Source organism: Pseudorca crassidens, chromosome 7 (genome assembly GCF_039906515.1).
Source record: "Pseudorca crassidens isolate mPseCra1 chromosome 7, mPseCra1.hap1, whole genome shotgun sequence".
NCBI lineage: Eukaryota > Metazoa > Chordata > Mammalia > Artiodactyla > Delphinidae > Pseudorca > Pseudorca crassidens.
Window position 1 is genome coordinate 5537395 of NC_090302.1, and position 23872 is coordinate 5561266.

The 23872-nt window shown below is 55.4% G+C and overlaps 1 protein-coding gene across 1 annotated transcript in view; it reads right to left on the reverse strand.

Moving 5' to 3' along the window:
- Window positions 1–604: 604 nt before the first annotated feature.
- LAMC3 (laminin subunit gamma 3) overlaps window positions 605–23872 on the reverse strand; it is a 61061-nt gene continuing 37793 nt past the window's right edge. The window contains exons 13-28 of the mRNA XM_067742939.1: window positions 23565–23753; window positions 19739–19984; window positions 18750–18903; window positions 17944–18086; window positions 17273–17451; window positions 15803–15944; window positions 14570–14775; window positions 14112–14188; window positions 12760–12894; window positions 11469–11616; window positions 10326–10475; window positions 8055–8157; window positions 5774–5973; window positions 4907–5053; window positions 4712–4811; window positions 605–2248 (exon numbers count right to left, since the gene is read on the reverse strand). Coding sequence (XP_067599040.1) covers window positions 1998–2248; window positions 4712–4811; window positions 4907–5053; window positions 5774–5973; window positions 8055–8157; window positions 10326–10475; window positions 11469–11616; window positions 12760–12894; window positions 14112–14188; window positions 14570–14775; window positions 15803–15944; window positions 17273–17451; window positions 17944–18086; window positions 18750–18903; window positions 19739–19984; window positions 23565–23753 — 2570 coding nt within the window. The 3' untranslated portion in view covers window positions 605–1997. The remainder of the gene's footprint in view (window positions 2249–4711; window positions 4812–4906; window positions 5054–5773; window positions 5974–8054; window positions 8158–10325; window positions 10476–11468; window positions 11617–12759; window positions 12895–14111; window positions 14189–14569; window positions 14776–15802; window positions 15945–17272; window positions 17452–17943; window positions 18087–18749; window positions 18904–19738; window positions 19985–23564; window positions 23754–23872) is intronic.

The following is a 23872-nucleotide window of genomic DNA, read 5'->3' on the forward strand; positions in this document are numbered from 1 at the left end:
CCGGCCCCTGACCTTCTCTGAGCCTGGCAGCCCTTCCTACCCCAGGATTCCAGGAGACTCTCCCAAGTCCTCCCAACGAACTCCCCTTTTCTGCTTAAACCAACCCAGGAGGGGGGCAGGCCTCGTGGTCAAGAGCCCTGACTGAGCATGTACCGTAATCCCGCCCGCGACCTGAGCTCCTGGAGTGGCCCGTGCGGGCCAGGCCCCTACCCTGCAAGTGCCGCGCTGCTGCCCACCCTCTTGCCTGGAATGTTCCCCGCTGTCTCCCCACCCTTTGAGGCCTGGCCCAAAGCCCTCCTCCTCTCCTCACTGGTGTCCCTCCCTGAGCCTTTCTGCGCTGCTGGACACTGGTTTTGAGTTCCTTTCCTGCCTCGGTGTCTCCAGCCTGAGCCAGAGGTCACCTGAGGACCTCTCTGTACCCCACCCCGCAAACTCCCCCAGGCCCTAGACTTTGCCTAATAAGCCCCCTGGAGCAGAGAGGAGAGGGCAGATGCTTGGGGTTGCAGGACCCCAGCAGAGTCCCCCCAGTGGGAAGGACCCCAGCAGAGTCCCCCCAGTGGGAAGACACTGGCAAAGCCGATGGGCTCAGCTTTGTCACCTTCCTTCTACCTCACGTGGGCCAAGAGGAATCACTCAACCCTCTGCCACTGACTCACTCGTGGGGGGGGGGGCATGTGCACCCACAGCCAGGCGGTGAGTCTGTACCCACAGCCGGGGATCCTGCTGCCGACCAGCACGGGAGGACCAAAGGCACACCACCAGCTAGTAAAGGGGCCCTTTATTGCCACGTTAAACAGAGTTGGGTAAACAGAAATGGTCTGGGCTGCTGCCTGTCACCCCTGCTGGGGGGCAGGAAGAACGCTGGGAAGGGGCTGGGCCCCCCGAGGCACCCATCCTCCCAGTGCCAAGGCCCCGCAGTCTGCTGGAAGAGGGCCCGGGAAAGGGGAGGAGTGCCAGGAGGAGATGCCGGGAACCCTGGGCAGGGCCTAGCCACAGGGGGAGACCCTAGCCTGACAGGTTAGAAAGGCAGCCAGGCCTCCACGCCCAGCAGGGCCTCCCATGTGGCAGGTGGGGCCCCAGGGCTGCAGGGCCAGTTTGGGAAGTGTCGATCGGTCAAAGGCCAGCCAGGGTTGGCAGGGTCACAAAGGGAAGATCCAAGCGACCTGTCTGAGCCCCCTGACCCAGGCCCCCTCAGGTCACGAGGCCATGGCCCAAAAGGGGCACCGGGCCTGGGGCAGGTGATTCCTTCAGTGAGTCTGACCCAGTCCCAGGATCTTGAGAAGGAAGTATTCCACAAAGCCAAAGATACCCCTGCATGGGTGGGCCACGGCCCGGCCGGCCTAGCAGGCTGTACCACGGCCCCAGGAGCCCTGGGCCTCAGGTTCCTCTGCTGAGAACCCCCCAGAATCCTGTGTCTTTTGACCTGCCTGGTCCCTCAGCTATGCGGAGCTGCTGGGTGTTCGTGGCGGGTGACACACTGGTCAGGGGGCTGCAGGACAGAGGGCAGGGCTGGGACTGGGGGCTCTGGCTCTTGCTGAACCCGCCCTGGATCTCTGCGGATGACCCCCCGACCCTGCCCGGTCCCAGCCTCCCAGGTACCAACCCTGCCTGAGTATGTCAGTGTCACAGGGCATTTAACATGACATAACATGACATAACATGACATAACATGACATAACAGACACCCCCAGCATCCGGGGGGTGCACCACACATGGATGGACGTGCACACATGCGCACTGCGCACACGGGCACATGTCCGCATGTACCGGTGCGTGTGTGCGTGTGTGGGGGGTGGGAGAGCACACCGATGGGTGTGTGCGCACCGCAGCCGCCTGGGTGAGCTCTGAATGCACACTCACTCCTGCCGGTGTGGAGGGGCTGTGGGCACAGACTCGGGCGGGTACGCGGCAGCAGGATCTGGGCAGCGTGCCTGCATGGCGCACCTGTGGCGGGCGTGCATGCCCCGGGCCGGGGGCACCGTGGGTCTGGGCAGCCCTCACTGCCAGCTGGCGCAGCTCTCGGGCAGGCTCTGCAAAATGGCCTCCAGATTCTGCTTGTCAGCACGGATCTCAGCAAGGTTGCTCTCGAAGCTCTGGATCTGCAGCTGCTGCTGTTCAGACTCCCGCTCCAAGAGCCTCAGTTTCCCTTGCAGCACCCCTGGTGGGCCCAGTTGCAGCCTCAGGCGCTCCAGTGCCCGCTGGGTCTCATTCAGGGCCCGGGCGGGGGCTCCGAGGGTGTCCAGTGACCCTGTGGAGGGGCACAGACAGCCTCAGGGTGGGCTGGCTCCCCTGCAGGCCCCAGAAGCCTGTTCAGGCCCCATCCCCAGAAGCCCTCCCCAGCCCAAACCCTCCAGGTTTCCGAGTGCCCACGATCTACCAGGAGGCAAGGGACCGAGAGGGCGGCGTGGTGAGGCAGGTAAGGGCCTGGCCTGGGCACCCCACCGGGCTTACGTGCAGGCCCCGGAACTTTCCCCCTGGGTGGCACTGGGCAACTGTTAATTTTTGTTGTTGGTATTACTATTACTGTTAAAAAATGAAGGCCTTGGGTGAGTCCTGAGCCCCAGTTTCCTCACCTGTAAAGCAGTGTGAGTGGGAGAGGCCCCATAATGCCTGCGGCTCCCACACACAGTTTCAATTCACTGAGAGCCCACACTTACAGATGGTACTTGCGGGCCAGGATGCGGGGACATCAGGGTGAAAAGAAAGGTTTCTGGCATCAGAATGAGGGTGTGTGAGGCAGACGGGGCAGGAGGGGCTGCAGGCCTGGGCAGCAGGCCCCAGGGGTCTAGTCCCGGCCTAGCACACATTAGGACTTCCTGGAGGAGCCTCTCCAAGTGTAAACCGAGGGGGTGGGGCCGGGTGCTCACATATGAACTTGGTGATGGTGGCACGGAATCCACGGGCTGTCTCCCCCACCTGACCTTTGTCACCTTGTCATTAAGGTGGCATTCAATGGAAAGACAGCTGAGCCAGGTGGGAGAGTGCTGGAGTCACAGAAACAAATCCTCAATGCCTTCGAATCCCACAGGACCCCCCTGGGCCCCAGGGCTCCCCATGGCCCTGAGTCTCCTGGGCAATGAAGGCTGGTTTGGAGGACAGGCGACTGCAAGAGCTGAGCCCCGGGGCAGGAAGAAGCAGAGAGAAGCTGAGCCCTGCTGCCGGGCAGGCCCTGCTCCCAGCCGAGACTCGGAGAGGTCCCACCATCCACGGGCAAGTCCAAACAGCCTGGCCTTTGAGGAGGTTACAGCCTCCACTCTAACCGCCCAGCTGGGTCTCCTGGGGCGGGGACAGGGTCTAGGTGTGCGTGGTCACTCCTGCACCCCCGAGTCGAGCATAGTGCCGATGTGAAAGAATAAATGACAACAACAACGGCCAGCGTGGTTTACCCACACAGAGCGTTTGTTTCGTGCTGGGCATCGTGTCCAGCGAGCTGAGTTCTTGCGGGTAGAGACCTGTGGCTACGAGCGGGTGCTCTGAATCGGTCAGACCTGAGCGTGATCCACAGCCTCCCCACTGACTGGCTGGGGGACCCTGGGCCCATCATTTAAATTCTCTGGGCCTTAGCTTCCTCATCTGCAAAATAGCAAGAGCACGGGGATCCTTGCCTCGGAAGTTAAAATGAGCTACGATCATGTGTGCAAATAGCTTGGTGGAGCCTGGCATCCAGCCACAATGCAGAACCTGCTGATTCTTCCTCGTCTTATCGATCACGGTAACCGAAATGCATGCTGTTACATGCATGAACCTTGAGGACGTTACACTGAGCGCAATAAGCCAGGAACGAAAGTACACACACTACATGATTCCACTTAGGTGAGGTGCCTACGGTACCAAATTCAGAGACAGAAAGTAGAACAGGGCTTGCCAGGGGCTGGGGGAGGGGGGAATGGGGAGTCTGTGTGTAAGGGGGGCGGGTTTCATGTTGGGCTGATGAGAAAGTTCTGGAGATGGATGGTGGCAATGGCTGCACAGTAAGGTGCAGGTTGTGCCTAATGCCAGTGAACTGTGCGCTGAAAGGGGCTAAAATGGCAAGTTTTAGGTTTTGTGTCTTTTACCCCAACTCTGAAAACTGCTTGTTCATTTCCGCCGAACTGCTCTGACACTGTCCCTTCGCCCCTGCTCTGAGGGCGCCACGTCTTGGGGGCTGTCCCTTTCACGATTCACTGTCTCATCACACACAGTGTGGAAAGCACTCTCGAAACTACCCCACTGTTACTCCCATTTCCCGGGTGGGGGAACTGAGGCTCAGAGAGGTGGAGTGATTTTCCCAGGGTCTCACAGCCAAGGAAGGGAAAGTGCCAGACTGGAATGCCAGTCTCTCTGATTCCAAACCAGCACCTGAGCCTCGATGCCAGACTTGCTTCTGTGACATTCTCTCTCCTTCTCTGAAACCCTCCACCACTGAGGCAGGGCCTAGTCACCTGGTACCTACAGGTGTTCTGTGGGTGGTGAGTGTTCTGTGTCTCTCCTCTCCTCCTGACTAGCAGCCCCTGGAGGACGAAGTGAGCATGCTTCTGGACACCATCCCTGCCTCGCCCCGGGGGGTCTGGAGGGGTTACAAATGCTTGTCATTGAGCGCAAGGCTCGGGATGGGGGAGCCACGGACAGGAGGGCTAGGAGGCAAGCTTCCCCAGGACGGGGCCTCCCAGGAAGATCCCGGAGGTGCACCGTGGACCCAGGGGTCCAGGGCCCGGCCTTGGGGTCTCCTTACCCAGCCTGGCAAGCAGCTCTGACAAGGCTTTGATGTCCTTCTCCAGAGAGGTGCGTGACTCCCGGATCTGCTTCTCCATCTCGCTCAGCCCGGCACCCACCTTTGGGGGGGGGGGAGGGGAAGAAAAGCTTGAGCGGCTCCTGGCTGGCTCCCGGGACCACAGGAGAAGGAGTGCTGGGGTCTCAGCACACGTACCTGATCAGCTGCTTCTAGCTGCTGTCTGCGTGCTTCTGAGGCCAGGACCTGCTGGGAGGCCTGCTGGAGCATCGACTGCGTCTGGCTGGAGAGCCGGCCAGCCCGGCGGTGCTCTTGCTTCCCCTCCCTCAGCAAGGCCTTGGCGAGCTACGTACGGGGTGGGCGGCAGCAGCAGGGAGGGGAGTGTGAGTGGAGAAACTCCTTTTAGAGGTAAAGGGTGACCGCCCTGCCCAGCGGTCATAGATTCACGCACCAGATCATTCATTCATTCATTCCACAGCTGTGTACCAGATGCCGGCAAAGAGCAGATTGCTGGACACTACCCATCTCCCCCGAGAGGAGAAATTCCAATAATTTACAGATGGGGAAACAGAGGTGCAGAGAGGAGGAGCTGGCCAAACTCAAAATGGCGGGACCAGAAACCAAGCCTGGGGACGCCTTCAATCCAGCACTGTCTCTAGGGAGCTGTAGAGGCAGTTCACTTGGGCCCTGAGCGACGGTGCTGGGAAGAAGCCTATTGATTCAAATTTGGCCCGAATTAAACAAGAAAAGTCTAGAAGTTTAGGGAGTAGAGCCAAACAGACTGAGGTGCGAGTCCTGGTTATGTTAAGTTACTGAACTGGGCTGGGTGTCAGGGTCCTCACCTGTCCCATGGGGACAGCAGTGACATCTATTTCATGCGGAATCAACAGGGTCACCCGTGTGAAGCGCCAGAGCTCAGAGCCTGGGACCCCTTAGTAAGTGCAGAGTATTCAGCATTGCATACAGAAGGGGCATTTACCCTACAGAAGGGCACCTCTTCTATGACAGGTCTCCCACACGCCCAGAAGGCAGGGATGCCCCTGGAGTCACATCCGTGGCCCTGACCTTGGCACTGTCCTTGGCCAACAGCTCGGCTTCCCTGCCCTTCTTCTTGGCACTGGAGGAGATAGATGCCGCATTTCCCAGCATCCTCTCCACCTGCTTGGTCTTCTTTTTGGACTCTGCAAGGAGCCTGTCCTGGACAACGGCTGCCTGCCTCCTCAGTGCGGCCTGGTCCTTGGGCCGAGGAAACCTTGGCTTCATTCCTGTAAAGCCAACCGAGGCTGTGTCAGGAGGGCTGGGCTCATGCCTGGAGAGCCCATGGGGTGGTCACTGCCAGATGTCTGACCAACCCCAGACCCTTGGACAACGTGAGCAGGGGTATGAGATGCATGAGATCTGTGTGTAAACTTCTCAGGCTCACCCAGGGAAAACAAACGAGTGAGACATACTGCCCTGTGAGTGTAAAGATTCATGTTATATTATGATACTTACTAAAGTCACAGAATTGCATGCTGGTCAATGCCTGGGCCAGTGGTAGAGATGGGAGCTACAGCACGGCGCACAGCAAGATCCCCTAAGTTCCTTGTCTTTACATACCACGCATTTCTAATAGGCTTTGAGGCAGCTTATCGTGATGAGCAGACCAAACACTGGACCGTTAAAATGATAAACCAAAGGCCGTATGTAACTAGGGGGATGATGAGAAGTGAGAAGCGCCAGAAAGTTAGGATAATGACGGTGCAGGTACCGAATGCACTGTTTACCTTTTAGCCCCTAGCGGCCAAGACAAAAAGAGAAATTCTACAATCCACATAGGTTTTTATTATCTAATAAGAAGTAGTTTCCTTCTATATAGAAAGAAAGGCTTTTTCATTTCCTTTCAGATAAAATTCTAAGGGAGATTTATCCTAAGGAGTACTGATTATAGTAGACAAAGTCAAAATTTAAAAAGAATCAAGGGGACTTCCCTGGCGATCCAGTGGTTAAGAATCCACCTTCCAGTGTAGGGGACGTGGGTTCGATCCCTGGGCGGGGAACTAAGATCCCACATGCCGCGGGGCAACTAAGCCCACGCATCGCAACGAAAGATCCCGTGGGCTGCAACCAAGACCCGATGCAGCAAATAAATATTTTTTAAAAAAAGAATCAAGCCTTCTAATATTCAGGGACATAATACTACATAATCATTCTATGAAGATAATCCAAAAGTTAGATCTACTTTGCTTCCTGTACACAAAATTGGCATTTCTTAAAGTGCACTCTGGGGGCACTTCCCTGGTGGCGCAGTGGTTAAGAATCCGCCTGCCAGTGCAGGGGACACAGGTTCGAGCCCTGGTCCAGGAAGATTCCACATGCCGCAGAGCAACTAAGCCCGTGCGCCACAACTACTGAGCCTGAGCTCTAGAGCCCGCGAGCCAGAACTACTGAGCCCTCATGCCACAACTACTGAAGCCCTCGCGCCTAGAGCCCGTGCTCTGAAACAAGAGAAGCCACTGCAGTGAGAAGCCGCGCACCGCAACAAAGAACAGCCCCCACTCGCCACGACTAGAGAAAGCCCGTGCGCAGCAACAAAGACCCAACACAGCCAAAAAAAGAAAAAAAGTGCACGCCGGGGAGCCCTAATTCTACAGGGCGTTGATAAATGCTAGGGGAAATTAAGTTTACATAAAGTGAACCCGGTTTCTTTATTGAAGGACTTCTCAGAGCCTTTAATATTCTCAGGTGTGCACTGCAAGGCCTCAGGGAGATCTATAGCACGTGACATTTCCTAAACTTATTTGAACACAGATCCTCTCCTGGCAGAGCAGCTGCAGGCTAGGGGCTGTTCCACATTTCATTCAGTAAAATTTCCTTTCTTGGTCTACCCAACTGTAAAATGGGGGCACTTGGCCTCCTTTCCCTACAGCTCAAAAGAGACCTGTACTGGCATCAACCCATCAACCCACGTTCTAAAGAGAAACGCTGCATCCCTTCCCATAGCCCCACTGGACATTGGACCGGGGCAGCCATATTTGTACCAGGTAACCAGACTCTCAGCCAGAGTGGCCTAGATCAGGGATGGACAGCTGATGGCATCAGATTCTCCTCCCATCTGGTCCTGAGGGGCTCTGCGCGTGTGGTCTGATGATGGATGGCCATGTAGGCAAGAACCTGGTGAGCGGTATGTGAGATGGGGAGGGACAAAGCAGCCAGAGGAGAGGGAGGTCCTTAGAGGCAGAGGGAATGGTCTCCTTGGCTTATGCCCACATGACTGGACTTCTGTCCTCTGCAGCTAAGCCTGCCCTGGTGTCTGTCATGGGCATCTGTGCATCCACGAGCCTGGGGCTAAGCAGGGCACACATACCTTCTAGGTCAGCCAGCAGAGTCCTGGCTCCTGTGACAGTCACCATGGCAGCCTGGACAGATGAGGAAGCCCGGGTCAGGGCAGCTCTGGCTTCCCGGTGCAGCTGGAGAGAGAAGAGAGAGGCTGGTCAGGTGGTGCTGGAGGTGTGCTGGGCAGAGAGGGGTCAGGTGGGCACCAAACCCACATGTACAAGGTCCCAAAACATCACCAAAACTCTGACACTGAATTATGCTGTTTACCAGGAACATCTGATCTGTTTTATTATTCCAATATTAAACCTTGAATATCTCTCCCAAGAAGTCACCTGTCTCACAAAAGCTCCGAGGAAAACTGAAACCTAATAACTAAAAGAAAGATGAACAACTGAAAATTTCTTGTCAGAACGCTGCCGCGTCTCAGCCAGATCATGTGAAGTAGTGAATCTGTTTATCAGACAACTTTTACTCATAGAAAATTAGTTTCTTCCCCATTGCCACTAAAAAAAGGCTGGATACTTAAAGAATACGGGTCTGATGGATGAATAGATACACAAAATGTGGTGTATCCACAGAACGGAATATTATTCAGCCATGAAAGGGAACGAAGTGCTGACATATACTACGATGTGGATGAACCTAGAAAATATTATGGTAAAGCAGCCAGACACAAAAGGTCACATATGGCACGATTCCATTTATATGAAATGTCTGAAATTGGAAAATCCATAGAGACAGAAAGCAGATGGGCAGTCGCCAGGGGCTGGGGGGAGGGAGGAATGAAGAGCGACTGTTCAATGGGTATAAGCAGTCGCCCTTTGGGGTGATGAATGTTTTGGAACTAGACAGAGGTGGTGATCGCACAACATTGGGAATGTGTTAAATGCCACTGTGTTGTGCACTTTCAAATGGGTAATTTTATGTGATGTGAATTTCAATCCATCATCCGTCATGCGGGGTTTAAAAAAATTTTTTTGGTAAAGTCTTTATTGAATTTGTTGCAATACTCTTTCTGTTTTATGCTTTGGTTTTTTTTGTCTGTGAGGCATGTGGGATCTTACCTCCTCGATCAGGGATGGAACCTGCAGGCCCTGCATTGGAAGGAGAAGTCTTAACTACCGGACCGCCAGGGAAGTCACAATCATGTGGGTTTGAAGAGCCACCAGATGCTGCCCTGGGATCCCTTGTGTCTTAAGTCTTACTCCAAATGCCTAGCAGGATGGGAGAGGAAGGTGGGAGGCACTGTGTTGGGGCACTGCGCACTGGGGTCTGGTCCTGACTCTGCTGTGGCCTCATCTGTGCCCCAGACCAGGGTGATGGACTAAATCAATGGGTACCACCCCAGGGGGCCCCGACACAGCACAGCTCTCCCAGTATGTGACAGGCACCAGGCCCAGCTGCTCGGATGCAGGCAACAGCTTTCTGCCTTGATTCTTGCCTTTAAAAGGAAAATAAAGATGGATACAGGGGACTTCCCTGGCGGTCCAGTGGTTAAGACTGCACTTCCACTGTACGGGGCATGGGTTTGATCCTTGGTCGGGGAACTAAGATCTTCCGTGCCCTCCCCCGCCCCCAAAAAAAGATGGCTACGGGATAAGCCACTGCTGGGATTTGAAAAAGGTCTGTAGATTAGCTCATTGTATTATATCATGTTGATTTCCTTATTTTGATCCTTGTAAGGTGGCTGCGTAAAACATTAACAGAAGGAGAATCTGTGTGAAGGGTATATGGGACTTCTTTGTGCTTTCTCTGCAACCTTTTTCTAAGTCTAGATGAAAGGTGGAAAGTTAAAAAAAACAAAACACTTGAAGGGGTGCTTATACTTTAATAGGTTGGAAACCACTGGTTGGGGCTCAATTCACTCCATGATTCTTGAATTCCCTGATTATTTAGTCTTGCCTCCCCTCCTGGGTTGTAAATGCCAAACAGTGGGGTTTAGCACTAGAGCAACGTATGTGCTCGCTAACATATCTGGCAAGTGAACTAATGAATGCAAGAATAAGTGAATGAGACCCATCCCAGCTGTAATTAACACTGAGTAAGGGTGGTGGGCGTGGCTCTGTCTGTCTGTCCATCCTGCCTCCTCTCACACCTTTACGCCTTCTCGGGAAATCGGGACCTCCTGCCTTCGCACGAGCTAACTGAGGTTCTCTGGAATTTGGGGGAAGGCACTGGAGGGGTGGAAAGAACTACTTCTGGTCTTTGCCCTTCCCTCCCCCTGCAACCCCTGAGCCCAGATCATGCCTGGGGCAGCCCCAACTTTCTCCAGGTGCTGCCTCAAAGGACAAGAGCCCACCTGCATAAGCGGTTCTGTCTTGTGCAGCACGGCCTGGGCGGTGGCCTGGAGGGCCCGGGCAGCCTCGGTGACCACGCGCTCTCTCGATGTGACCGTCTTCTCCAGGGCCTGCACCTTCAGGCCCAGGGTCCTGGCCTGGGACTTCTGAGGCTGCCGGGAGATGGAGGGCTCAGACAAGGCCTGATGGGAAGGTCCGAGGGGCAGGTCCTCTACTGGGTGGGAGAAGCCCAGGGGCAGGGACCATGGGGGGCAGGGCTGCACGTGGACCCTAAGAAGCAGAGGGGCCAGGGCGAGAGAAGCCAGACTGGGGAAGCTGTCACTTGAGGTCTGATTCTAGCACCAGCAATTTCTAGAAGCACAGACTCAGCTAACCTCCCGGACCTGTGTTTCCTTCCCCAGGCTCACAGTCCCTTCGCTGAAACCTTGGGGCCGGACGTACTTCTGAATTCAGAATTTCCTGCGGGGACTTCTTATTACCTAACGCCCTCAGCAGTATCTGGGGCAGTGCTCAGGGCCAAACATGTCACCACCTACATTTTCCTTCTTCACACACAGTGGGAGGATCAAACACCCTGAGTAAACAGCCTGGGAGCCGTCAGTCCTGGGCAGGCTGGGCCCCAGATGCATTTCTATAAGTTTAGTCTTTTTTTTAAAGTTTAGCTCCCAAGTTTTGGAATTTCAGGATTACTGAGAAGGCCTGATGAGCCTTCTCAGAGGTAAGCAGCATAGGGTGACAGGCACGCAGAGGATGAGGGCATTGCTCAGGAATCCCCTCCAGCCCCTCATGGACGCAGGCCTGAAATAACCAAACGGGTGAGCTCTAGCCGACAGACGGACAAAGTAACCGAGGCACAGGGATGGGAAGGCCTTTGCCAAGGTCACAGAGCCAGAGTGGCGGAGCTGGGATTTGGCCCCATGTCCGTCTGGTGTCATTGCCAATGCCACTGTGATGAAGAAGAGGCCTCGGCCTTGATATTATCATTATAATCAACAACAAAGATTGGCTGGGAACTTTTAATCAACTGCTAGAGAGTTAGAAATAAGCCACGTCCTCTGCCTCTGCCTGGGCCGCACTGGTTTCCCAGCTGCCACATTCTCCCTCACAACCACCGCATGCAGAGCTCCAAGGACAGCTGAGCTGACCGGTGCTGCAGGGGCAGCCGGTGAGGCCAGGCGCTGGGCTGCATCTGCACCGACTTGCTGCACGGCGGCCAGCACCCTCTCAGCTTCAGGCAGCACCTCTGCCACGGCCGTGCCCAGCGCCCTCTGGGCCGCGTGTACCTCCTGGTACCTGGGAGGAGACAGAGGCAGGATGGCCCAGGAGCAGGACGCAGGCCATCCCTCCCCATTGCTGTCCCGGCCCCCCCAGTGGAGCTCCCGGTTGAAGGGGCTCTGGCAACTTCCCGGGCAGAACCGCCGTCTGCGGAGCTGGTACCCAGCAGCTGGCCTCGGAAACTGGCTGCTCCGCAGCTGTCTAATGAATGGGGAAGGCAGCCGAGGGGCTGCCTTCTTGTTTCCTCATTCACTGAATTCAATCACGCTTTTCTGAAGGAGCTCCCGCTTGGTTTCCACTTGAGAATCACATGTTTTGCAAATGTTTGGCTCCTCTGGACGAATGATGAAGAGGAAAACGCCTGGTGGTGTTGGAGGGATAGCGGCCCAGGCCCTGATGCCCCTGAGTGACCTTGGGCATGTTGCTCTCCAGGTAAATGGAGACCTCTGGGCTGCATGACTGTTCTGGGGCCCTTTCTCCCTGAAATGCTGTAATCAGCCAACCAGGACAGCTTTCCTGTCCAGCTGTCCACACCCTGCCCCACCCAGCTCCCCCTACCATGGGTACTGCGGGACCACGCCCCGTTCCCAGGGTGCCTCCCATCCCTCATCCCTTTACAGAGAGCCAGCCCCCCCCCCCGCCCCTGGGAGTGGGTCATGTGATCCACCCAGCCATACCGATTGGCTCGGGACTGGCCACCTGACCCAAGCTGGCCCAATCAGATTCTCTCATCTAGGAAATCCACTTGGGCTCAGTGAGACGTTGGTGGGTCTCCGCTGACCCTCTGAATGAGCTGGATACAAGGGGGCCACCCACAGCAGAGAAGCAGAAGACAAGAAGAAAGCTGGTGCCTGACAGGAGCTCCCCAGGGGTCTGGGGAGGGGCAGGGGAGCTTCAGGGGGTCGAGGATGCGCTGACCTGGAACCTCCTTGTTTAGGTTCTCATTCCTTCTCTCCAGAGGCTAAGCTGCACCCCGGCAGGAGTGGGTTCCTCTAACGCACCCCCAAGCAGGCCTAAGACCCTAGGCATCGCACCCCACCCTAAAGAACATCGGGACTCAAGGGAAGGAGGCCGCTTCTGGAACCAGCGGCCTCTGACCAGGCCCTGCCGGCTTCAGGAAGCCAACCCAAGCTCCTTCCCACACCTGGGAGGTCTCCTCACCTGTCCTCTAGCTCCTGCTGGGCCTCCAGGGCTGTTCTCCCCTCCACCAGACTCCAGAGAAGCGCATAACTGCTGTTGGAGGTGAGCAGGGCCCTCCGAGCAGTGGCCTCAATCCTGGTGGTGGTGTCCCTGTGACTGTATGACAGTACCCACCCGACCATCACCAGGGGCTGACACAGAGGGGGCCCGGGCCCGCCCCCCACCCCCCGCCACCGCATGGGCCTCTTGCCGTCCCAAAGGGAGTACAGCCACGGGGGCCAGGCTCCTGTCCTCCCTCTGCCTGACGCACAGTGAAGACTGATGGGAAGGGGACCCGTGCCCCTGCTCCTGTTACATAGGGTTTATGCCTGTTGTCCTGGCATAATAAATAATAGGGCCTTTGATCACACATAAGATCTCAGCTTGGACAATAAATTATACGGTTACCCTAATAAAGAGAGCATAGAAAAGACAGCCTGGGTTTGAATCTGGCTCTATCACTTGTAACCCCGTGTCCTTAAGCAAGTCACTTTACTTCTCTGAGTCTCTTTTCTCATCTGTAAAATGGGTCTACAGTCCCTAAAGTACAGCTAAAGGGACAAATTGCTTCAGAGCTTGTGTCTTTAGGATCTTAAGCTGCTTCTTAAAAGCAGTGGATGAAACAACCCAAATGTCCATCGACGGATGACTGGATAAACAAAATGTGGCATATTGGTACAATGGAACATTATTGGGTCGTAAAAAAGAATGAAGTACTGATATATGGTACAATAGGCATGAACCTGGAAAATATTTTGCTGTATGAAAGAAGCCAGATACAAAAGACCATGTGTATGATTCCATTCATATGAAACGTCCAGATTGGCAAATCTATAGAGACGGAAAGTAGATTGGTGGTTACCGGGGCTGAGGAGGGCGAAGAGGAATGGGGAGCGATGCCTAATGGGTACCTGTTTCTGGGGTAAGGAAACTGTTCTAACACTGACTGCGGAGATGGTTGCACAATTCTGTGCAATTCTGTGAATACACTGAAAACCACTGAACTGTACTTGAACGGGTTGACTTGCGTGGCATGTGAATTATATCTCAGTAAAGCTGTTATAAAAAAAATAGCCAGGGAAGGCTCTCAGATGCCTTCAGGCAACCAATGTCGGCAGACCCCCACCCCGACCCCTGCATCTCATGCCATCCTTGCACACCTCTCCTTCCCATGGCGATGACACTTCAGCTCTGTACTCAAGTGATTCCAACTCCCGGGGTGGGGATACCTATGGGGCTGGCCCTGACCCTGGAAGCCCCCAGCAGAAGGGCTGGGCTCCCTTCATGGTTGTGCGGCCAGGACCTCACCACGCTCCCAGGGCACGGGGGCTCACCTCCTGGCGAGGGCACGGGCCTCTATGGCCAGATGACTCCAGTTGGTGGGCTGGCCGAGCCCTTCCTGAGGAATCGCCTTTAGAGAAGAGAGAGAAATAGGAGGAAGCTGATGGCCCATCCCTGGAGGGCAGGGCCCACATCTGGCTGACTTGTTGGGCAGACCTGGGCCATGCCACTTATTTCATAAACGCTCAGAGCCAGCTACAAAGTCAGCATCCAGTGGGCGGAGCCCTAGAGCTTGGAAATAACAATAACGACGCCTACCACGTGCTGGGCATTCACTGTCTACTTGGAATATGGCTCGTTCTTTGCAAATATTATCTCACTGAGTCGGCAGAGGAGGCACTGTGTGACCGCTATTTTGCAGATGAGAAAACTGAGCCTCCCAAAGCAGGGGGCGGGGGCATGCCCCAGGCTCAGTAGAGGGGAGGAGTTGGGGAGGGGTCCCCTGGGGTACCAGAGATGCAAGGATGGTGGCTGCATGCAGAATCTCCTCTTCTGAGGACTCCAGCACCGCCTCTAGGTCTGCCAGCTGGACGCAGGTCTTCTCAGCTCTGGCCTGGGCACAGTGGGCTTTCCTGCCCAGTGCCTGCAGCTGCTCCCGGGCAGCCTTCACAGCACCCTCAAGGCCTGTCACCTGCTCCAGGAAGTCTTCCTGGGCCCCTGCAGAAAGCCCAGAGTCCAGGAGTCACAGAGCAGTCGAGATTTCACAATAAAGCCTGCAACTTCAAGGGGCCCCATCTGTGTCCTCTACTCCTCCTGGGCACAGCTTGACTCCATCACCAGGCCTGAGCACTGGTTCCAAAGGAAAGGCCTCCCCATTTTACAGATGCGAAGGCTGAGGCCCACAGACGGCAAATCATGACCCAAGGTCCCCCACACAGGAAGTCAGCCACACAGGAAGGACCGGAAGGAATCCAGGCCTTCTAGATCCACAGCGAACAATTCCTGAACCTGAGAGAGCAGTAAAACCCGCCTTGAGTCAGCTCCGTAGTTCGCAGCGTGGCTCAGTGTGGGAGTTTCAACGCACAGCATCTGATGGCTCCCTATTTTGTTAGTCTTGCAAACAGGTGCTCAGCTCACCTACGGCTGCTACAGGAGTACAGGTGCTTGTGAACGCGAAATTTAAGAAAAGCAATTCACGTTTGATGCTCCTAAATTTCAGTGTCCCAGGGACAAATTGCACGTGGACCTAATGACAATCTTTTTTCTTATTTACCCATTTATTTTCTATGCTGGGGATACAGCAGTGAGCAAAACGGCCAACAGTCAAAGACGGCAGGAACTTTACCTGTTCAGCACCTGGGACAGCGCCCCAATGATTATTTGTTGCGTGACTGACTCAACGAATAAACCCACCCCCTGTCCTCACTGAGCTTTATGGGTGCAGTGTAGGTGGCGCAGGGGGCATGGGGACCGAGGCTATAGTCAGAGCTATATTTTGTAGCTTTGTATAAAGCTACAAAGTACAACTGGGTGAGGGATATTGAAAGAGAGGTTCGTGGGATGACAGGACTGCATAGCAGGAGGAACTCGCTTAGTTGGGGAGGTCAGACAGGCTCTCCCAGCAAGTGAGTTCTCCTAGGGGTGAACCCGACTGAGGTCAGACTGAAGGGCTCCACAGGGGGCATCTGACCAGCCAGCCCCCTCCCCTTGCCTCCCAGTCTTCCACTCTGCTCTCCCACCGTACCTTGCAGCAGGGGGTGGCCCTCGTAGATGTCCCCCCGTGGGGCCTCTCCCTGTAGAATGTCCAGTGGTCCCCAGGGCCTGCCACAGTTTGACCCCTGCAGCCACCCTTCCATCAGGGTCAGTCTGGCCTTTAGCTTGGAAGCCTGGAGAGGTCAGGGAAGGAACGGTGTGGGAGGCTGGTGGCCTAAAGTCCTGCTTGGAAACCTCTGCCTGGCCTGCCCACCCCAAGCATTGCCTTCTCCGATCCTACCCTGGGCCTCAAAGCTAAGCACACACAGGACCTCTGAGAACCAGCTGTGCCCACCCTGTCCTCGGAGCTGCCCCTTCCCTTCTCATACCCACAGCCCCTGCTGGCATTCAGCCGACCACACCTCTGCCCTACTGAGGGAGGGATGGGAAGGGAAGCCCCAGGAGGATTTCTGTCTGTTTTGCTATGTTCCCGGGACTTGGCACAGAGCAGGCATGTGATCCTTGCAGGCCGAGTGAGGGTGCTTTGCGACGTCTCCTAGCCCCATTCTTTCAATCGTATGAACAATACACACATTTACGGGGCACTTGCTAGGAGCCAGGTGTGAGCGACCGCTGGCCACGCACCAGCTCACATTCACCTTGTAACCGCCCTAAGGGGTAGGGGATACAGGTCCCGAGCCCAGTCCTCGATTCCAAAGTCCAAAATGCTCTGAAAACCTGCAAAGCTTTCCATTCCTTACTGGGTGGCAGAATCAGGTTGAAAAAACCCTGCCCTCAATTAGAAAAAAACCTGCTCTGAACAAGGCTACTTATGATCTCGATTTACCCCCTTGGTGTGACTATTCACCTGTTCTCCTGCAGATGTATCACTGGGTTTGGTTAGGGGGCCGGCCCAGGCACCGCTGGGAGCGGTACCTAATATTCAGCACACACCATCCTATCTTTCTACAGAACCATCACTGGATTCAGGTTAAGGGGCTGCAGGCCTGAACTATTTCAGTTTGGAGTAGGAGACACACACTGAAACTTACCAAGGCTGTCACCTGCCTGGGCATGTGACAACTAACAGGGTTGGGGGGGGTAGGGGAACCCCAGAGGTCATGCTCCTGACCCCTGCACGACACCACCTCCCTGCCTGAGATACTGCTTGTGTCCCATAATGGGCATTGCCCTCCTCCTGACCCTCCCCCAAAGGGCCTTCTGTGGTCTCGTTCCCATTGAACTTGAGAAAGTGTGAGACCTCGGCCTGGGTGGTGGGGAAGGACACGCAACAGAAGCCACCTTTCTCCTGTCCGCTCAGGAGCCAGGGAAGGGCAGAGGTGGGGCTGGGCCAGATGGCTGGGTGGGCACAAGAAGGAGGTGGCCGGTGGTCCCAGAAGGTCTGAGAGCTGTGGGTAAGTGGGCATTTCCCGGTGCCCAGCACAGAGCTGGTGCTCACTGGGGGCGTGAAATGAACAGAAGGTGGGGCGGCCCTGGGCAGGGCCTGGATGGGAGAGCTCACCTCCTTCTTCACCAGGGCGTAGCAGGACGGGCACTCCTGGCAGTGTGTGCCGCCGGCCGTGAGGAAGAAGTTGTCCTGGCAGAGGTCACACTTGTAGCCCACAAAGCCGGGCCTGCACACACACGTGCTGTTCTCGTGACACTGGGCCGAGGCGGCGCCCAGCGGGGAGCACCTGCAGGCTGGGGGGCGGGGCAGACGGCGCTGGGTGCCCTGATGGCCACCCCACACTGGAACCCCCAGGTCCCCTGCACCCTTGCGCCTGGCTGCTTCAGACCCCATGGGCAGCTCAAGTACATTCCTGGGTCCTTCCTGGGAGACTGATTCAGAAGGCTGGAGGTGACGGCTGAGAGCCTGAGTTATTTCAGTGCCCCTGGGATCTGAGGACCAGTCAGGTTTAGGACTGCCACGCAGTCTAACCATACAAACGAGGCCCAGAGAGGTGCCCTGATGGCCCCAGGCACACAGGGATTTAGCAGTGGAGTCTAGGGCTAGATTCTTGGCCTCCCATGCCGTCTTCTGCGCTGCTCCCTCACTCCACGTTCCCACGGCTGCTCTAAGAAAACCTGCCCCGTATCTGATCTCTCTCCTGCGGCGTGGCCATCTGCCCCACTGGTCCTCTTTCCTAGAAGCCTCACTCTCTAGGCAGCCTGGGAAGGACCCGGCTTCCTTACCCCGGCAGCCCCTGATGGAGAAGCCGAAGAAACCCAGCTGGCATCTGTCGCAGGCCTGGCCCTCGACGCCTGGGCGGCAGGGGCACTGCCCGGTCTTGGGGTGGCACTGGTCCCCCTGGGAGCCCAGCAGGCGGCACTCGCAGCTACGACAAGGGAAGGGACCCAGGTCTGAGTCCAGCTCTGGGCCATTCCCAGTCCCACCTCTGCCGGCCAGGGCTGGTGGTCACATCTCTATTGACAAGGCCCCATCTCTGTGTCTGCACATGTCAAACAGCTTCCCTCAGGCTGGGCCCCGGAAAGCACAGTCTCATAAAATGCTCCCCCCACAAAAAAAGGTATGGGGACATATATACATTTGGACTATACCCTTCAGTTGGAAAGTCACAATGCAATTAGCATATTAAAGGCCTGAGAAGCCTGGTCAGGAAGAAACCTGTTTGCTTCACTGGGCATTTCCCTGGAGTTCTCCACTGCTCCCTAAAGATGGTATCTAAGCTGCTGCTGTGGCCCAAAAGGTCACAGAGCGACAGAGTTACCGAGAAGGGAATCAGAGACCCAACCAGCCCCTGCCCACCTGGGCATCCCTTAGGGCTGCTCTTGGCCTGCAGCCTGGGTTGGCAGGGCCATGAATCTGACCCCCAAGGGACCGTCCCTTTGTCCCCCTTCAGTGCAGGGCACAGTGTACCTGGCAGTGGGCCTGGGACGACACATGCCAAGCCAGGCCCCTCTCTGGAGGCTCCCTGGAGATTTCGTCCATCCTGGAGAAACACCCAGGGGAAGGGCACCCACAGCCTCGCCCCACCCACCTCCGGCAGCCCCTTCCAGGCTGGAGGTCGTAGAAGCCAGGGCTGCAGTGGCCACAGTTCCGTCCGGTCACATGAGGCAGGCAGGTGCACTGGCCGGTCACCGGGTCACAGGGTCTCTGCTCGCCGACTGAGCCCGCCTGGTCGCAGCTGCAGGCTGGGGGTGGGAGCAGGAAAGGGTGGTGGGGAACCACGCTGATCATCTGTTCAACCTCTGGGGACCCAGGACAGGCAGAGAAGATGGGGCGCCCACAGAGATGACTCACGTTCAGCTCAGACGCCTAAGCATCTCTGAAAAAAGGTTCTAGGGTTGGGGTCAAGCCTCAGCCCATTTTCTATGTCCTTGGAGAGACAGCCCAGAATAGTCGTGGTGGCAGATGGCCCTTCTGAGCCTGCCCTGAGCCCCCACAGGCTGGAGAGAAGGCCAGAAACTTGGTTGGGGGTTAGGGGCAGACCTCTGTCCCCACTGTTTTGGGCCCCTTGTCTCTGCTCTCCTGGGTCCCATAAAACAAGAGGCGACAGGTGCTGAAGGACTCAGGAGCAAGTGAGTCTGGGGCAAATACTGAGCTGCTCCCTGCAGCACTTCTGGAAGCCTCCCACGAGCTCACGCACACTGTGGCCCTCTGAGAGGGCACGGAGGGCGGAGCATCTCAGTGGGGAGGCAGGGCCTGACAGGAAGCCCAGGGGCAGGACAAACATAATGAGTGCCGCAGGCCATCTGGGACAGTCTTGCATGCCAACTGTGGAGCGTGAGGTAAGTGCTAAATTATCCGGGCAGGAAAAAAAAAGAAAAAATCACAGGGTCAGAGTTGATCAGATCCCAAGGCTGAAAGACCTCGGAGAAGAGCAAACCCTTACACTTTCTTGACAAGGCAACAGGGAAGGTGAGTAATCTGCCTAAGGTTGCACAGCCTTGCAGAGCAGCCAGCTGGATCTGGTGGAGAAGGGGCCCACCACGCCCCACCCTGTGGGTCTGGGAGGGGGGTACTCACGCACGCATTTGTCTGTGGGCCGAGGGGACAGGGCGCTCCCGTAGAAGCCTTCCTCACAGCTCTCACAGTGGGCACCTGTCGTGTTGTGTAGGCATCGCAGGCAGCGGCCGGACAGGGGGTCACAGTTGCCCACTGCGTTGGGGTCCACGTTCCCACTGCACTGACACAGCTGGCAAGGCTGGGGGGCCCCAGAGAGCCCCAGTGGGTCCCCAAAAAAGCCATCATCACAGATCTCACAGCGCCACCCTGGGAAAGGAGAAACCTTGTGTGATTGAGGAACCCAGCCCGCTGGGTCCATGAAGGGTGAGGCCGGGCATGAACCAAAGTGAGCTCCCTCAGGTCTCCTTGTGGAGCAGAGCAGGGGCTCTGGGGTCAGTCTGACCTGGGGCCAGGGCCCAGCTGGGCCATTAGCAGGCTGTGTGGTCTTAAGCAAGTCACTGTGCCTCTCTGAACTTGGGCTCCTTGTCTGCAGAGTGGGGACAATAATGGCAGCTACCTCAAAGGACTGTTGAGAAGGTTTGGTGAGATCACTTGTGCAAAGCACTTAGCACAGATCCTGGCACATGGTTGGTGCTCAACAGCAGTGGCTGTTATCACCCATTCACCATCACCACCCTCCTTGTCATCATGTCATCATGTCATCACCCACATTCTCATCATCATCACCATTCTCTTCATTAGCGCCCTGACCACCATCTTCATCATCATCGTCATCATTGCCTTTGTCGACGTCACCTTCATCTTGATCATCTCTGTCATCATTACCATCCATCATCTTCATCATTATCATCTATCATCTCCATCATTATCATCCATCATCTTGGTCATTCATCACCTTCATCATCATCTTCCTTGTCTCCATCTTCAACACCACCGTCACCCTCCTCTTCACCCTTCTGTACCTCATCCTCTCCCCCATCTCCCTCCCTCAGCTGTGGTTGCTTTTTCGTTTGCGGTTTCTGACCCCTTTGCCTTTTCTGCTTCTCATGGTTTCTGAACTCCATTTGGACTGTTTATTTCATACTCCCACCTTGCTTCCTGGGTTTGATCTGGGGCTGCTGCTTCATCTTCCAGCCCCAGGGTTACTGTGAGTCTCAGAAAAGAAGGTGTGTGAGGAGGCTTTTGGAGGGTCATGGCCTGGGAGATTCACTCTGAACACAGACGGGGCATAAAAGGACACACTTGGACTATGTGCTTTCATGAGGTGTCAGTTCATTCTTGGTAAGTACACCTACCTCTCTGTGTATATCTGCATGAGACAGACGACTGGGGGGACTCTGGGGGTGGCAGGATGACGGGCATCTTAAGTCGTCTTCTTGCTTGTATGCACATTCACGTTCCTCTTTACTCGTTTACAAACAGTTGACATTGTTACCATGAGTATTACTAACTTTATAACTTAAAAAAGAGCTACTGTCATGGTGAAAGATAGTTGTGGGCTCCCTGCATCCTCAAAGTTCATTGGTCCAGTTGAAATCAAGTTAATGCGACTAAAGACAGGCAACCTTGAACGTGGAGAGGAGGAATACTAAGGAAGAGATGAAAAAAAAAAGAGAGAAAAGGAAGGCAAAGAAAAATCTGAATGGAGTTCAAGGTAGAGGCTAGTGTCTGGCTTTGAGACTCTGAAATAGAAAGGAAGTAAGAGGGGGGAATTCAATGATTAGGACTCGATGCTTTCACTGCGGAGGGCCTGGGTTCAATCCCTGGTCAGGGAACTAAGATCCCACAAGCTGTGCAGCGCGGCCAGAAAAAAAAAAAGTAAGACGGGCAAGGGGGAGATTGAAGCTGGTGATGAAGAATGTGGTCCCCATAGTTAACCTGCCATCCACTTGGGACCAGGTGAGGACAGCTCCCAGGTAGGAGGCAGCTGCAAGGGTTCAGGATGGTAGACAAGTGAGGCAGGCAGGGATCAGGGCTTGACCCTGGTCAGTTCCGGCTCAGACTGTCTGGGTGAGGGCTTTGGTGGGACCTGAAGGATGCTGGTGTGATAAAGACAGGAACTGGTACAAAGCCCCAGGGCCTAACGTCGACCCCAGGGAGCCTTCCCAGGGTTCCCTCTGTGGACAGCAGTGGCTTGCTCCCCAAAAATCCTCCCTTGGGTACCTTCTCTAAGTGTCTACCCTCTCACTGAATGGGATCCCCTCATGTTGCAGACCAGAGGAAGCCACAGGTAGGGAGCCAGAAAATGTGGGGAAGTTTATGGAAACAAAGGGGCATTATGATGGCAGGGGGCAGGGTCCTGTGGTGGGACCTCACTCCCTCAGTTCTTGGGACCCCTGCTCTGGGGCATCTCCCCAGTCCTGCTAGCCATCAGGGAGCTGCTTTCAGAGTGGTCTCAACAAAGCAGGCATCTGACAGGACCAAGATAATGGGCTGTCCTGATGCAGCCACAGGTACTAGATGTAGAACCAGATGTCTGGGAACCTTGGAACATTATGCCAAGTGAAACAAGCCAGACACAGGGCTTCCCTGGTGGCGCAGTGGTTAAGAATCGCCTGCCAATGCAGGGGACACGGGTTCGAGCCCTGGTCCGGGAAGATCCCACATGTCTTGGAGCAACTAAGCCCGTGCGCCACAACTACTGAGCCTGTGCTCTAGAGCCTGCGAGCCACAACTACTGAGCCCACGTGCCACAACTACTGAGGTCCACGCACCTGGAGCCCGTGCTCTGCATCAAGAGAAGCCACGGCAATGAGAAGCCCGTGCACCGCGATGAAGAGTAGCCCCCGCTCGCCGCAACTAGAGAAAGCCCGCACGCAGCAACAAAGACCCAACGCAGCAAGGAAGGAAGGAAGGAAGGAAGGAAGGAAGGAAGGAAGAAACAAAGAAGCTAGACATAAAAGGACAAATGCTGTCTGAGTCCACGTACATGAGGTACCCAGAATAGTCAAATTCAGAGACAGAAACTGGAACGGTGGATGGCAGGGGCTGTGAGGAGGGAGAACTGTTAAACAATAATTTAATGGGTGTGAAGTTTCTATTTAGGATGATGAAGAAAAATTCCGTGGATGGATGGTGGTGATGGCTACACAACGTTGTAAATGTACTTAAGGCCAGTGAGCTGTACACTTAAAAATGGTTAAAATGGCAAATTTTATGTTATGCGTATTTGCCAAAATTTAAAAAAAATCAATACTGGCATATACTGAAAAACCATTGAACTGTACACTTTAAATGGGTGAATCATAGCGTATGTGAATAATATCTCAATAAAGCTGTTTTTTTTTTTTAGAAAAATCAGATGTCTAGGATGACTCTGAGTCCCGGAGCGCGAATGAGGAACAGGGAGAGAGCTGGGGATGGGGACACTTCTGCTTCACACATTATCTGGTGACAGTTTAAAATTTTATTTATTTATTTGATGCACCACGTGGCTTGCGGGATCTTAGTTCCCCGACCAGGGATTGAACCCAGGCCCACGGCAGTGAAAGCACCGCGTCCTAACCACTGGATTGTCAGGGAATTCCCATGACGACATTTTTTTAAAGCTGAAAGTTCAATCAGAGGTTTTCCACCTTAACTATGGGGGAAAATTGATAGGAATATGGATTCCTGAGCTCTGTCTTAAGCTACTAAACCAGGCTCTGCGGGGCCAGGACCGGACATGAGGATTTCCAAAATCCCACGTGGTATGTTCAGTGGCCCAAGTTCTGACGGGAACCCATTCATCCCGGGCTCCTGGCTATGGGGCTACGAGACTCAGTGTCCCCAGAGGTCAGGCCTCTCACCCCTAAGCTGGGCCCTCCGTCATCTGTCCCACTCCAGACCCAGGACTCACTCCTGGAGGCCGGGCAGAGGCAGGGGCCCCACGGCATGAGCCACTCACCTCTCTGGCCCGGGGGGCAGTGGGTACACACCACCTCTCTGCTCTCTGGGATGGTCATGCAGGCCGACTGTCCAGGGCACGGACAGGGCTGGCAGGCATCGGCTCGGCCTGTGAAGGGGTTGCCGTAGAAACCTGGCGAGCAGCGCTCACAGGATGGGCCCTCGGTGTGGTGGCCGCATAGGCAGATCCCTGAGGGGCAAGACGAGCGCCTGGTCACCACTGCCTGAGCCCAGACGCTCCAGAGACAGCAGGCAGGCTTCTGGCCGTGGGGGTCACAGAGCACGTCCCAGGCAGAAAAGGGGTGGGAA